The sequence below is a fragment of the Urocampus carinirostris genome, chromosome 3 (genome assembly GCF_059441175.1).
Source record: "Urocampus carinirostris isolate Australia breed hairy pipefish chromosome 3, RoL_Ucar_1.0, whole genome shotgun sequence".
NCBI lineage: Eukaryota > Metazoa > Chordata > Actinopteri > Syngnathiformes > Syngnathidae > Urocampus > Urocampus carinirostris.
Genome location: NC_142351.1, coordinates 15,044,704 through 15,061,387, shown reverse-complemented (window position 1 = coordinate 15,061,387; position 16,684 = coordinate 15,044,704). Strand labels below are relative to the sequence as shown.

At 39.9% G+C, this 16,684-nt stretch overlaps 1 protein-coding gene across 2 annotated transcripts in view; it reads right to left on the bottom strand.

Annotated features, from left to right (window-relative positions):
• LOC148368899 (cadherin-4-like) overlaps window positions 1-16,684 on the bottom strand; it is a 452,029-nt gene that overhangs the window by 53,264 nt on the left and 382,081 nt on the right. For both annotated transcript variants that reach the window (XM_088330808.1, XM_088330807.1), the window contains exons 11-12: window positions 15,959-16,215; window positions 7,403-7,545 (exon numbers count right to left, since the gene is read on the bottom strand). In XM_088330808.1, the coding sequence (XP_088186934.1) occupies window positions 7,403-7,545; window positions 15,959-16,215 (400 nt within the window). The remainder of the gene's footprint in view (window positions 1-7,402; window positions 7,546-15,958; window positions 16,216-16,684) is intronic.

The window sequence follows — 16,684 nt, the reverse complement described above, 5'->3', positions numbered from 1 at the left end:
TTCGCCTTGCGGGCAAATCAAAAGCATCAGGGTCGAAGAAGACGGGGCCGCAGCTCGCCTCGTCCACTTGCCAGCGGATGCGTATAACGATGACTGTAACGCAATCAAACAAGTTCTCGCCCGTGCCGGTTTGTGCAACACAATGAGGAAGATCCAGAAAAAAGGCATGTCTGTCTGTCCATAAATATGGATGGCGTGAAAGTCTGGATTTCTGTGTCTTTGCTAGTTCTTTATTCTCACAAGGTACACAAAAGGTTTGAAGAGGCTTCTGTCCTGTCTCACATGTGCGAGATGGAACACTCCGTATGAAACAACGTCTGCTCGCTTAAGGCTGTTTGGTTGGCGTACATGGAGTAGTCAACGCATAAACTGCCACGAGGAAGAACAGTCTCTATTATTTACGTTTTTCTCGAGGTGTGAGTGAACGTCGGATTGAAGAAGTTGATGCGAAAAGTCTAACACAAACGCTCTCACGATCCATGTGTGTTGCGAATAAAAATAAATACGTGTTTTTTTTATTTACTTTAATCACTAAAGTAAAGTCGCTTTATTGCTCAGTCAGAATGCCGAGAAACATTTAAGCATTTACGAGCACTTCACCCGACATTCAAGTACTTTATAAAATTTAACAACACAACCTTAAATTTTGAGCATTTTCAAGGATTTCAGGCACCCATACGAACCCAAATGTTATAATTGCAAAACTGATTCAGTGTGGATAGCCGCTCAAAGAATCAAAAAGGCAAAAAACCTGAACAAAGAAAGAAATTTAAAAATAGCCTTGCAGATATACACAAATGCATCTCAACACAGAGTATTTAACAATCAATAAAACAACAGAAAGATTATTATAATTCTATACATAGTCATCCAATACAATTCTATCTATCTAAACTAGGCGTTGCCAACCGTTTTGAACCTGTGCGCTTTCTTAGTAACTAAATAGCACTTAGGGCAACCAGTTAGAAATGCATTTCTCAAATAACAACTAGTGTTATGACTATGTTGTGACATAGTCTTGATCATATTATTACAAGTTTGCATTTATTTTAACTAGGGTTAAAATAAGTAGAGTAAACCACTAGAACATTGTTTTTGAAGACACTGATGATGTCAATGATTCCTCATGCCAGTTAGCAATCACATTTTCTAGAAAATCACTATGACCCATCACTGGTGAGCTATTTTCAGAACCAGTTTGCTGGCTACTCATGTTCTCTAAGACACCATAATGGAGACCCCTGATCTAGACAATCACGGTATAAAGACAGTAATTTACTTATTTTTTTAATTTAAATCATAAGTTTGAATCCACTTTTTAAATACTTCATTTCATCTTTGAACAGATTGCTCATTGTATAAAATCCTGTGTACCTCTCAATTCATTGTTATGATGACTGATTAGTATCACCTGTGCCCGCTCGTTGGCGCCAGCCGCTGCGGGCTACCTGATTGGTTCCCCGTCATTTTTAAGCCCAGTCCTTTCACTCGCCTGTTGTCAGTCCGTCAGCGAACCACTGTTTCTACAAGGCAAGCACTTTGACTCTGACTCCCGTCGGTCCTGCTTTTTGAACCCGTTTTCCCACCCGTCTGTTCCTGATTTCCCCAATTGTCTCCGGCTATGACCTGTTTTTTGACCCCGACCACGTTTGCTCTCCCGTCCCGCCTAACGACCACGTTTTTGCTCTCCTGCTCTCAGTTTGTATATTAAACTGGTCACTGAACATTTTCTTTACTTGTTTATCTCCAGTCCCTGGTAATGACATATTTTATCCACATGAACAAATTGCCAGTAGTAGTTATTATGCATCAGCGAGAAAACCACTCTTTGTTCTCCAGCTACAGGTGTGACATGTAATTGTATTTTGAGAATTGTTTGAATTTGTCACGTAGGTAATTTGCAAGTAAATGTTTTGTTAAACGAATGAATTACAACAAAAGAGTCAAAATGAAAATGTGCAATGCATAATTAGAGCTTTAGCTAACTGTTGAGCACACAAGCTGCAAGATAAACATCATACACATCATGAAACTGCACAATGTTTAACAATATTTTACCTGCACATTCATCAATACGGTAAGAAACAATCATTTGAAAACACATGGAAACATCTTCTCATTCTGCCACTTTGCTAATCCCAGCCTTGTATGGTGTATGGGAGACAAGACGAAGCAGCTTGCCACGGTTGATAGGAGAATTATGTGGGTTTAAACCAGCTAAATAAATAATTATGTTTGTCTAAGTTCCTCAAAAGGATTTGTATTGAGCCCTTTCTACGACAGCGGCTCAGGCATGGTGAGGCACGGCGAAAAGACGAGTGCTAAGTCTGGCACGTGTCCCGCATATCACACGTTTGCAAATAAACAAAAGCTTTAGGAAGGGACTGCTGTGACATGACATGATTGAAGTTTGGCAAAAACTTTAATTTACCAACACGCAAGAGCACCTTACAGCCAGTTTTCCCTCTAAGCTGCGCGCGTGCGCAATTGCGCACTGCTCACACATTCTCAGCGCACAAGAAAATCTAGCCAGTGCACAAAAATGAGGGCTCAAAATTACTAATTAAGAAGCGACTTAAGTCAAAGTTACAGTGCATGAAGGTAAAAATACACGGGTTCCCCTGACGTTGTGTCCTAAATGCCATATTTTGAAATCGAGTCAAAGTAGAACGAAGTTGAGTAAAGTTAGTAGAGTTTGTCGAGAACCAGCTTTTTCGGCTCGGCTCACTAAAAGGAACCGGCTCTTTCGGGTCCTAAACGGCTCTTGAGGTTATTTTTGCTTCTTTAATCCCAACATGACCAAATATTATGTAAAATTATGCACAAAATGACTCAAAGGAGGGGGGGAATATAACAAAAAAGAAAAAAATACCAAAGTGAAAAAGTAGTGAAAAGCTGAGAAAAAAAAGAAGGAAACATTTAGAAAAAAGACAGAAAAAAACAAAAGAAAAAAATGTAGGAAAAAAGTAAATAGAGAACAAAAAGAAAAAAAGTAACAGCGCGGAAAAGATAAACACAATGAGATTTTTTTTTAAAGGAATTTTAAAAAAGTAGAAAAAAAACACGGAAAATTATTACTTCCACTAAAAAATGTGATTAAGTACAGTTCTGTATCTTGCAACCGACTAAATAAGCCCCCCAAAATGTTAATATTATGGGAAAAATATATCAGGAAATAAAAAGAAATGGATATCCAGTGAAAGAATTGTAAGAACAAACGGCGTTTGTAGGCCGTACAACCTTTACAATAGTACATGAGTCAATTCATTCAAAAGAGAAAAATAATTTTGCATTTCCTGGAAACTCAGCAAAATGTAACTTGATGTCAAGCTGGTCAGGATCAAAAAACGGGTCGAAGCCGGGAAACAGACAGGAGTAAAAACAGGTGGGAGTCAGGGTCGAAAAAGCTTGCCTAGAGTACACTGAGGTTTGGAGACGACTGACAACAAGTGACAGATAGACAGTTGAGACTATCGTGAAATTTTTTGGGGAACTTAACCCCTGAAAAAACGAGGGATTATTGTACTCGCATTCTATTTTTTTTTTACACATTATATAAAAGATATCTAGCAAATTTGAAGGTGTATAGCAAACATTTGAATGTTTTTTATATTATTGTTAAGCTATTTGACAAACAAATTGATGTTAATAATTGTTTTATATAATATATAATTCTGTCGTTTTGTGTGCTATTATTATAACTGTCTAATACTCCAATATTTGAATTAAGATGAAATGAAAAAAAAACGTGTTTTAATCCGATTTATTAATTGATTGAAAAAAATAATCCACCATTTCATCAACTTTTAAAATAATTTTTGGTAGCAGTCCTAGAGTTCTACGCAAATGTCTCTTTTGATTAAACACTATTGGCATTGATCATGTTTTAGAGGAAAAGGCTGGAATGACGTGGGCTTTATACAGCCATGCATTTTTAAAGAATATATCGTTGCCTGGAGGAAATACAGAAGGAAGGGCATTAAAGTTTAATGAAAAGCCCGTGGAATGACAGGGGAAGGTTAAAATGCCAAACAATTTAGAGGTGTGTGAAGTCCAACCAATACTGTAAATGTGGGCTGGTTTAAAAAGTAAGTTGGAAGGTTTATACCTTCATTTTGTTACTATCAGCTGCAATAAATACACACACAGATATATTAATATTTCTAATGAACGGAGTCAGACATGGTGTGCTTTCAAATGAGCCGGCGTTTTGAAGTAAACTCAGTGTAAGGTAAACATCCAGCTGCACGTCACTGATAAGGCAATAAAAAAAAGTTGACGGTCGTCTGTACTCCCACTTGAGGAAAGTGCAAACATTGGTGTGCTTTGATTGAGTTTGCGCTCATTTAAGCTTGAGGTTCAACTATGAGGCAGAACTAGTGTTATGTATGCCGAATGGATAGCATAGAAAAAGGAGGGCGTGTATGGGTGATAAGAAAGAAGAGAGGATTGGATGGCAGCAAAAAATCCCTGCATCGTTGCCTTTGATGCACAGCGACAGGTCCTGCCCCATTTTCCCTAAAAAGCTATCATTATTGAATCTATTTAGAAAACTAAATTGACAATCAATACCCAAATGCACCCTTTTTAAACATTTGGCCTCCATCCAGTCCTTGAGCAAATGTGCTGACTAAATGAGGGGCGTATGTAGATAAGACAACCAATGTTCCCTGTAATTTTCCGCGGGTCTGAGCGTTCACACAAAGTCGGTGAGCAACGCTTGAAACAACAGTGAGCAACCATAATCCCAAGTGTGGCAAGATAATTAATTATCAAACATGTCCAAAACTTGAAATCAAGTTACATTTTGCTGAGTTTCCGGGAATGCAAAATTATTTTTCTCTTTTGAATGAATTGACTCATGTACTATTGCAAAGGTTGTACGGCCTACAAACATCGTTTGTTCTTACAATTCTTTCACAAGATGTCCATTTCTTTTTTTCCCCTGATATATTTTATCGCATAATATTAACATTTTTGGGGGCTTATTTAGTCGGTTGCATGATACAAAACTGTACTTAATCACATTTTTTAGTGGAAGTACAATGTTGGCAACAAGATTCACTTGATATAATTGGAAATTATTTGAATGCAACACAAAATTTTTCTTCTTTTTTCCATGTTTTTTTTCTACTTTTTTTAAATTCCCTTAAAAAAAACTCATTGTGTTTATTTTTTCCGAGCTGTTATTTTTTTCTTTTTGTTCTCTATTTCTTTTTTTCTGGCTTTTTAAAAAAAAAATTCTCTTCTTTTTGTCTGTTTACTTCTCATCTTTTCACTACTTTTTCATTTGGGTATTTTTTTTTTCTCTTTTGTTCTATTCCCCCCTTCTTTTAAGTCATTTTGTGCATAATTTTACATAATATTTGGTCATGCTGGGATTAAAGTAGCAAAAACAACCTGAAGAGCCGTTTAGGACCCGGAAGAGGTCCTAAAAGAAGCCGGTTCTCGACAAACTCTACTAACTTTACTTAACTTCGTTCTACTTCGACTCGACTTCAAAATACCGCATCTAGGACACAACGTCGGGGCAACCCGTGTATTTTTACCTTCATGGACTGTAACTTCGACTTAAGTCGCTTCTTAATTTGTAATTTTGAGCCCTCATTTTTGTGCGCTGGCTAGATTTTCTTGTGCGCTGACAATGTGTGAGCAGTGCGCAATTGCGCACGCGCGCAGCTTAGAGGGAACACTGAAGACAACTCAACCTCAGTTCTAGAGATGCATGCAAATAGAATAAAAACAAAGATAAAACTAATTAATTGTGAGTACATAAAGAAAGAGACATTCTCAGGATGGTCAGTGAAATCCAGGCTTCAGATGAGATATGCCAATGTTAGGGCCTAGATTAATTATTATTTTCTCAAATAGTAGGTCACGACCCGAAAGTGAGTCGAAGACCTGTTTTCCATGGATCACGGTCCTTTGCCTTGCTAAGAAAACAATAAAACCAGAGGGTCAAGTTCACTCCTGAACAGTAGATGGTGATAAGGCCCCGGAAACAGGAGTTGACACTCGCCATTTCACACCAAAGATAAAGACTGATAAAGTTTGTTTACACATGTTGATCATGGCAAAACATGCGCACTGTCAAATGTTTTTAGTAATTAATGGGGACCAAAGTGCTCCAGTGACATGTGAAAATTCACCAAGTAGCTTTCCCCGCCCCATTTTTTAGCATGTCCTCTGCTCACTTGTGGCAATAGTCACCCAAAGATAAAAGATCGTTGCCACACAGGTATTGTTAGACAAAAAGTCCCAATAAAAGGTAGCCACCACCAATGACCCAAATTTGCTCACAGCAATAGTCGATTGGGGATAATGGATCGCAACCACGACTGTGCATTTCATTCTACACTGGCCAGGACGACATGAGTGGGCTTTGCTGCTTGAAGAAAAATGTGATGGAGGATCATCTAGGGCGCCTGCATGAGTGGAATTCACTTTTTGGACAGAACAGAAGAGGAGCCGCCAGGCCTGACGAAAATGTTGCACTTTTACATTTCAAGGTTGTGCAATTTGGCAGAAGCTACTGAATTGGTGCCTTTTGGATTTCAGCACAAATGGAGCTAATCGAGTATTGAAGAGAATATTTTTACCTGAACAAACTTCTGCCCCACAAGACATAGGTTCCTACTCAGTCCTGTTTTCCTGTGATATTTCCCAAAAGAACTTTTGCCCCACGAGACGTGGGTTCTGACTTGGTCCTGTTTTCCTGTGATATCTCCCAAACGAACTTCTGCCCCACAAGACGTGAGTTCTGACTTGTTCCTGTTTTCCTGTGATATCTCCCAAACAAACTTCTGTCCCAAATGACGTGGGTTCTGACTCGGTCCTGGTTTCCTCTTGATATCTTCAGTCCGGTATTGTTCCCGTTTATTTTTGTCTTGTTTAATTTTGGGTTCCAGTGTTGTTTCTGTCTGTTTTTGTCCTGTTTGCTTGTTTCTCCAGTTTTTGTTCCCGTCTAGTTTCTCCTGTTTATTTTCGTTATCCTGATTTGTTATCAATCTCATCGGTCTCTGGCTTCCTGTTCTTCCAAGCCAGACCGGCTTTCTAACGTGCATGACTCCCCATTTCCCGTAAAATAAAAGGCTTGTGTGAGATTGTCACGCGATTGGGTCCTGTATCTGTTCTGGTTCCGACAGAACAAACCTTTTTACCATGCCTTTTAACACTCATTGCACTATGGATGAGATGCAAACGTCTTTTCACGTCCGTGCGACTGAACAGGTTAGTTAAAGTTTCTGTAATCTATTCAAATGCTAAGATAAACTGCTGTTTACTAACAATGGGATGTTTTACCTAAAATAAAAAACGTTTTTGTTTTAGAACATTTAGGAGACGACACACCACATTTCCAGGTTATTTGAATCACAATCTGCAAAATCTTTATCGAATTTACCGTTATCTGTTGCCAAGAAAGTAGCTTCATATATGTTGTTTTTCACGTAGGCCGATTCCCTGTCCAGGATTGCCGTGGACACGATCTGCCCATTGGTTCTGTTAATCGACAGCCAGTCTGCAGGGTCATTCAGCTTGGAGTACCTAAAAGGAAGGGCACAAGTCAATGGAGAAGTTAGCCGTTTCCATGCTCACAAGCAGTTATACATTTTCTCGAATGTGTGACTGCATAGATCGTCTTTCACGGAGAACTGAAGTTATGAGTCCCGAACCTTCACAGAGTTTAATTTTTTATTGACCTCTCTTCCAGGGCTTCAAACCTACCTCTGGTTGATTATTTGTACTATCCTTTGGTGTCCGTTAGATAAATAGATAGATAAATACTTTATTCATCCCCGCAGGGAAACTCACATTTCCAGCAGCATCCCTGCGCTGAGAACAATACAATAATAAAGCAGAAATAATACAATATACAAATACCCAATGTGACGTGCTAATACCCACTGTAGCGTGTTGTATAAAGTATTTAAATAGTGCTACATAAAATACACACTGCAATAAAAATACGGTAATATGCAATGTAGGGGGTGTGGTTTAATGTGGGCCTTTACTCCGCCGGGTGGAGTTAAAGAGCCTCATGGCATGATGAAGAAAATATCTCTTCAGTCTGTCCGTGGTACAAGACAGTGACGGCAGTCTGTCGCTGAAGCTGCTCTTCTGTCTGGATATAATGCTGTGTAGTGGATGCGATGAATTGTCCATGATTGACCGCAGCTTTTTCAGTGCCCGTCTCTCAGCTACTGTTGTCAGGCTGTCCAGCTCTGTGCTCACAACTGAGCTCGCTTTCCTCGCCAGTTTTTGAGACGAGAGGCATCCTTCTTCATGACGCTGCCTCCCCAACACGCTGCCGCATAGAAGAGGGCGCTTGCCACAACTGTCTCATATTTTCAGGAGCTTTTTGCAGATGTTGAAGGAGGCCAAGCCTTCTGAGGAAGTAAAGTCGGCTTTGACCTTTCCTACATAGAGCTTCTGTGTTGGCAGTCCAGTCCAGTTTGTTGTCCAGCTGCACACCCAGGTATTTGTAGGCCTGGACAAAATCTACACATTCTCCTTTGATGGTTACGGGAACCAGGTGAGTTCTTACCGTTCCTGTTATGGACTGCTCCAACTGTGTAAATGTGTGCCCACATTGGAATGATAATATTAGAAGTGTTTGCCTAAGGGGGAGCAGGATCATCGCTTGCTGAGACCACATTGTCTTGGTTGTGTCTCGTCGCTAATAAAAGTAAAGTAGGGCAAGCAGATGATCTCCCTGTTTGCTTCCCTGATCTGATTGTTATTGTTTCTCTTTTGTCGCTTTTGGCTCACTCCATACTTGCAATTCTCTCTGATCTCGCTCCAAACCGGCCGTGCCTCTATTCATTTTCCACTTCAATATTCATACATTTTCCTATCTGTTCTTGTATATTGTCTGGCACATAGCATTCACTTTATGATAGATTTTTCTCAACGTATACCTTTTTTGGGGGGTCCGAATCTAACTCGAACTTGCCATGGCTGGCATCTTCGCCTTTGTCAAGCTCTCTGCATGAAACTAATTTATGAAGCACCAATTTGCGGACAAAGGCCATGTTGAATTTTAAAATACTTTCAGGATTCAAATTGAAAAAGCTTTGAACTTGGTCTGTGCTCACTGAATAATAGCATCTCCATTAAAATATGCATTTGCTATCAATCCAATTGTCTACGTGCTGTACATTTTATGTCAGGAATCAGTTGGATCTATGGGTTGGGAAGTTGTGGGGGTGGACAGTATGACAATCTCTATCCTGTAGCAAGAAAGGTGGGATTGTCCCAGCAGGCATTGGGCATGATCCTAAGAGAAACAGCATGTTTCAAAAGGGATCACAGAGATGTCATTCCCATGCTCTGGAGGCTTTCCCACAGACCAGGCAAGCCCACTGACACTACCAGGTAGATGAAAAAATCCCTTGCAGGAAAAACGTGACTCCATCACAGCAAGATTTCAGGGATAAATCCATGAGACAAGGGAAAGGTCTATTTTATGGGAAAGTGGGAAAAAGAGGTGATACCTAAAGCATGGCAACACGGGGTGCTTGTTAAACCCTGATTAAGAACTAACCTATAGGGGCTCTCGCCTTCATGTGTTTGGGATTTTTCACAACTCGGTTAAGGGCTGACCGACCAGCTAACTTTCTGAGCAAAGGGTGATCTCATGTAGCTGACCTGGCATTTAAGCTCAAATTTACGATGTGCTTGTCTGATACCAAACCAGGCACAGCTTTTACACCTATCAGACATACCAGTAATCTTAAATTCTATTGTATAATTGAGTCATTCCAAAACTTGTCAGAGACTTCCTTCCTTTCTTTCTATCTTTTTCTTTCTTTCTTTCTTTTTCTTTTTTCCCCTCAACAATGTAGGTTGAAATCAATAATTTCAACAGTTCTATTTCAAAAACAAATCCAAAATGAGATTTAAAATACTGAAGCACCTCTTTATACCTCTATACACGTGAATCTTGATTAATAAGTTTTATCTGGAAGAATAAAAATGCATTACGTACAAGAGTAAATCCAAGCTTGAGTCCTAGAGGATACCACTATAGACTACTTGAGACCACTCACTGCTTGAGTCCATTCACCAGCATCAAAAATCCAGTTAGCACATGAAAACTACTTTGGGAAAAATTTTTTTACGTAAAAACCTTCTATTTATGTGTGTTCCAACTCAGATTACTCTGTTTTAGTAGCTCTTGCTGTAATTATTTAAAATAGGGAATACCTTCAGGGTGTTAACTATCACGAGAAACCCAAACCTTCCCTATTCTCCAAACGGTTCAAGAACAGCATTCCATTTACTGTCTTGCATTGGGATTTTATGCTAGTTTTACAGGATTGGTAAGGGTTTAAGAGATAGACAGCTTTACAAGTACAAAACCTATTAACTCACAGCAAGACAGACTATGTAGAATACAGTGACAATATTAGAAATCCATGATAAAGTTGTCCACTGCTACCAGTGACAGAGACATTCCTGATTAGAGCTGAAATGGGCAAATGGACATCAGTCTTTTAAAAAACTAAATTTCCATCATAAACATTTTGTTATAGTACACAATTTAAAAATGATAAAAATATATAAAACACAAGGAAAACTTACATATTTACAAATATTCTTCGTCACTCCTCCTTGTCGACATCTGCATTACACGCACGGAGTGCCTCCATTGAAAGTGTACATAATAAAATCACATTTTAGTGTGTCAATATTTGCCTTTTTATCTTATTACGGTATTGAGTATGTTTCTTATAATTTTAGTCTGTTTTTAATTATCAGGAAGATGTGTTTAATAACTATTTAGGGTTAACTTGGATGCTTGCGTACAGGAAGGGAACATCCATCCATCCATCGAACATCTGCACCGCTTAACCTTACCAGGGTCACGGGGGTGCTGGAGCCCATCCCAGCCATCTTCTAGCAGTGAACAGGGGGCACCCTGAACCGGTTGCCGCTCTTTCGCACCTCGGGACAATTTGGAACGACCAACTAACCTAACATGCATGTTTTTGGAATGTGGGAGGACACTGGAGTACCCTGAGGAAACCCATGCAACCACGGGTAGAACATGCAAACCCCACACAGGAACGCTGGTAGCTGGATTTGAACCTATGACCTCAGAACCACTCACCTGCCGTGCTGGCCAGGAGCGACCAATTCGTTTTTAATTACCGTATTTTCCGCACTATAAGGCGCACCGTGTTATAAGGCGCACCTTCAATGAATGATATATTTTAAAACTTTTTTAAAAATAATCAGATTTCGTGTGCGCCTTATAGTGCGGAAAATACGGTATTACATATCTAGAAAATGTGCTCATCACACGAGTAATTCTAGCTAAAAAGCACAAGTCTGGAATGAATTAAGCTTGTACGAAGAGATAAAACTGTACCAGTATGGGGAAAATAATAGAAAAGTGGTCCTGTTAAAAATACAGAGTACACAAAATAGCTCTGAACAAAATGTTCTTAAAGTCCATCTATTAGTAAGTTTTATGCATCCAAATCTGGAGGTTTCTCTCATTTGAGATTTGGCAGGTAATCTGATGATATGATTAACTGTGGCAGCTGAGTGATCTTAGCAAGCAGTGGGAGGAAGTCTGACATTTATTTTTCAAACCCCTAACCCGCAGGATGAAAAATGAATGTCTCCAGCTTAGCCACGGCTGTATGGGTAATCATTTATGGCCGTCTCTCTGGTCTTGCCTCTCGACCTCACTGGTTTGGTGTCTGACAAGTGATGCATGGTGATTCCTCCCTCGCACGGGTGTCCCTACCTAGTCCTGTCCACATTGCCTACGTCCTATCCCCAACAAGATGCTGTCAGTATGCGAGTCCTTTGATTTGCACTTACTGTATTAGCAAACATTGACCTGCAGTCAGCGAACGTGCTTGACTTTCTTCTTCTTTGTCCCTGAAACCGCGCACTGCATCTCACTTTTTGCTATTTCAGCCATCCCATCAATCCGTCACGTATACTCATCATTCGCCGACAGAGACACGTAGATATTTGTAAGATTCAAAGACACATCTTATGAATCACAAACCATGCAAATGATTCAAATGTCATGTTCAGCCCAGATCAGCTGTGTCATTAAACATTTCAGGTAAGCCTCTCAGTCAAAAGGTTCCGGCTTTAAATCTCATGCCGACATTTCTGACTATTCTTCTTCTTGACCTACTCTTTCCATCCACAATAGGTTTGTTTTTATCTGATCTGTTATAATCCTGTTGTAAAGCAATGTCTCGTTCAGCCACTGACGGTACATTCAACTGAGCGCTGCAGTAAAACACAGTGGAAGATGACCCACTTTGCCGCTGGAGGTGCAGTTACAGGTTATGCAGCTGCTGATAGTAATCAAGGTAAGTTCTGGGGTTTGCTAAAAGGAATTTAATGCATTTACTTTACTGAAGCTCGGTGGGTACTGCGCCCGCCCCGAGACTGGGAGGTTGTGGTTCAAGCCTCGACCGAGTCATACCTAAGACTCAAACATTGGTACCCGTTGCCTCCCTGCTTGGCAGTCAGCATTAGGGGTTGGAATTGGGGGGTTTGGTCACCTAATGACTCCCAACACCTCAGTTGGGTTGAGCGAGGGGGCTGGGAATCCCCTCCTCTGAATCAATCTCCAAAAAGTGTCAGAAATGACTCTAGCCACCTCCCACTAGGGGGATATGGCTGTGGTATATATATATATATATATACTTTACTGAAGAATATTAATTTGGTGAGATCAAAATAAACTAGAAGCTTGGACAGAAAGTGCATTGAACATAGGAGTGAAACTGTTTATATATTCTCTCTGAGCTATTCGGACAATTCCCTTGCATACATTCAGCCATCTATTATCTGCACCACTTATCCTCAGTAGGGTCACGTGGGTGCTGGAGCCCATCCCAGCTATATTCGGGCAGTGGGCAGGGGACACCCTGAACTAGTTGACTGCCAGTCGGAGGGCACACAGGGACAGACAATTCGCTCGCTCATACACATCTAGGGACAATTTGAACCAGCCAATTAACCTAACATGCACGTTTTGGGAATGTTGGAGGAAACTGAAGTGCCCGGAGGAGAACATGCAAACTCCACACAGTAAGTTCGATCTTATGACCTCAGAACTGTGCCGCACATGCGCTAACCACTGCGCTGCCGTGCTGCCCTCCCTTGCATACAATCCAGTTAAATATTTGAGGGAAACATATGTAGTAAAACAAACATATTTATTTATTTTCACAATTGTGCTTATTTAAAGAATATATTTTCTGTATTTTAAGATGCATTTCAGGAATTCTATAAAAGAAGAAACATAAACTTAAAACTGGTAAAGTTACAGTATATCCGTCTTTATATCTAATAATTCAAGATAAAAGAAGATAAAATAAAATCAGATAAGATAAGATAGAATAAGATAATCATTTAATCGTCCCACAGTGGGGGAAATTTATTTTGTTACAGCAGTAAGACAAAGAATAATGAATAACAGCTAAGACACAGTATAAGAACTTATAAATATAAAAAATAAAAAATGAACTAGCATTAATAAAGAAAAAAAAACATTTTTTAAAGTTGTTTTATTTGACAAAAGATAAGAAAAGTAGTAAAAATATCTATAAGCACGTTCTTATGATGGTTCACATTTTTTGCTCATGATTCAAATCAATACTTAAAACAAAACAAAAAAATATGTTTATTTTTATCCATAGGATGCATTTAATGATACACCATTTCGTTCTAGAACTATACTTTCGATAAAGTGATTCAGTTACAGTTTGCTTGAGCAGATGCCACAAGCGGAAATCATGATAAATTTACAAAAAAGAATTATTCCTCCCCATTAATACAAATAGATGAATAAGGTCCATTTAAGAAGATAAAATAATTCTTCAATCAACTCATTTGCCTCATTACCCCAGGAAAGGTGCACACATTTGGATTTTCCATAAATGTTCTACATGGAATACAGGCCAGATACAGTCCTGCAGATCTGTGAGTTACTAATCCAAAGTACTACATTCGGATTTGGGTGATTAAATTGCTTTGATAATGAGATACGGACTAAATCGGGCTAATCAAAAAGAACCTTTGTAGCTTGACATTTAACGTCCTGAGGGGTTTAGCACACAGGAAGTGCTGGACATGTCAAGTGTTTGGATGCCAGCCAGCTCTTTTCTTTTCAGCACTAACTAATTTTACAGTTTTCGCTCCAAGTGTATGTGTGTGTGTGTGTGTTTATATACTATGGGAAACTTATAGAGCAAACACGCATTTACACACACACATCAGATTTGCCTAAAGGCTATTACTTCCTATTAACCTTCACAGTATTCCTACTCAGGACTTTCCAATGGTTGTCTCAGAGATGGATGATACTTTAAATATAACTCCTTTATTGAACTCTGCTAACTTCTGGTGAGGCTTTTGGGCATCATCCCACTTCATATGGAGGATTTGGGAAATAAGTTTGCTTCTAATGCCAAACCTAGAACTTAGACAATTTTAATTCCAGTTGTAGAGGACTACACTGCCATGAATCAATTTTCCCTTAGCCGTGTCCAACTACAAACTGCCAAAGCAAGGAAGAACCTCAAGAGACCTACAATTTGTTCACGAGACCTTTCAATCTTTCCTTAAGTGCACACAAGAGCACACACACCGGGGCCAATAGACATACATTGCATTTATTTATTGGAAGTGCCCAGACTCTTTAGCTGTATTATAAAGATTTGAACCCCCAAAGTGTTCATTTGTGTGTATTGTTCTTGTCAGAGATTTATTTCATTGCATGTCAGAATGAATTTTCACCTATTATCAATCAATCAACCAATTGGAGAACTTTTTTTTTGAAAAGCATCAACGAGAACTCAAACCGGTCTCAGGACACGCCTTTGGTGACTGATGACATCAGCTGCATTTTAAACTGCAGGCCGGAACGCCTGCTCACTCTCTTTTCTTCGCACCTGGCACCAGGAGAGCCTCTCAGGCCTTTGCCCCCCCTGGGACAACATGGAAAAGGGGGACAAAGAAGGCCGAAACCCAGAGCCGTCGCTTTGGCGAGGAAGCCTGGTCAACCCCGAGGCCTGGATGGGTCCCATGCAGCGCCCCTGCCCTAATGTGATGTTTTTTCTGACCGAAAACTAATGCAACAAAAGATAAAGCAACTGTTCGTGGTCCTGAGTATGAATATTTCATTCTGACACACTAGGAAGTAACTCCTGATCAATGAAATACGATGATTATCTTAAAATTAGGCTTATTGAACTGCAGTAGAATTTGTCCTCCCTCCCTACCACTCCCCTCCCCCCTCACAATGTCCTTTGTTCTTGTAAATACATTGTTTTTTGTTTAAATCAAACCATATTACATATTTATTTATTCATGAATCTATATATTTTTCCTTTGGACTAATCAATCAGTACTTATATCCACGAACTGCAAAATTGATAATATGAAGCTAAAATACAATATATTTGGAGGAGTGCTTTCTTATAATACAATGAGATTGTATTTTGGGGACAAATCATTGGTGGAGCCCATTCCAGCCATATCGGGGAGTGGGCAGGGGACACCCTGAACTGGTTACCAGCCAGTCGCAGGGCACACAGGGACAGACAACTCACTCACTCAGTCACACCTAGGGACAATTTAGATTTGGCCAATTCACCTGACATGCATGTTTTTGGAATGTGGGAGGAAACCGGAGTGCCCGGAGAAAAAACACGCAAGTTCGGGGAGAACATGCAAACTCCACACAGGAGGTCCGATCTCATCACCTCAGAACTGTGCCACACATTAGCTAACCACTGCGCCGCCGTCCTGCCAACTGAATTAAATTCTAAACAAAATAAATATAATTTAAAGCAATTGTCCTTCTACATTGGACATATATAGAAAACCAAAAACTTATTTTTTTCTTCCTGTCGGGTACCCTTCAGGGGTTTTTGTATAAATCTAGCAATCATTGGACCTACTTAATCAGTACCTTATTGTCTGCTGCATCTGCAGTCGATCGGGATCGGTGGCCGAAAAAGTTGTCAGACTGGTGCCAGCCGGAACACCTTCCTCAAATCTGATGTGTTTTGGATTATTGGGAAAGTAGGGAGGTTCGTTGATGTCCTGCACAGATATGGTTACACCCGCCGTGGACTGGAGGGAGGACTGGATCCCACTGGCCAGATGAGCCTGATTGGACACCACCACTGTCAGCATGAAGGCTCGGTTCATCTCAAAGTCAACCGCCTAGAACAAAAAGGGACACAGGGAAAGGTTTAAGAGTGTTTTCCTGTTCACACTTACCAATGTATTCCATTCTAATTATATTTTACATTTTTGAAAGCATACTCCAGAGACTTGAGCTGAGACTGGCTCATTCGTGGACAATCACTTGCCAGGTTTACATGGAGAGTTTTGGTTCACTGCTGTTCGAAATAATCCTGACTTAACGCACAAGGATCCTTTCTGGCGTTTACATGCTCGCTTGTTTAGGTTAGCCTCTTTGTCACATAGAGCAGTAGTCATGATAGTTTGAACACTTTTATCGAATCAGATACTTGATAAAAGACCTCCTGAGCAATGATCCCTGTAATTTTCCACGGGTCCGAGCGTTCACACAAAGTCGGTGAGCAACGCTTGAAACAACAGTGAGCAACAGCAATCCCAAGTGTGGCAACTAGGTCATTATCAAACATGCCCAAAACTTGACATCAAG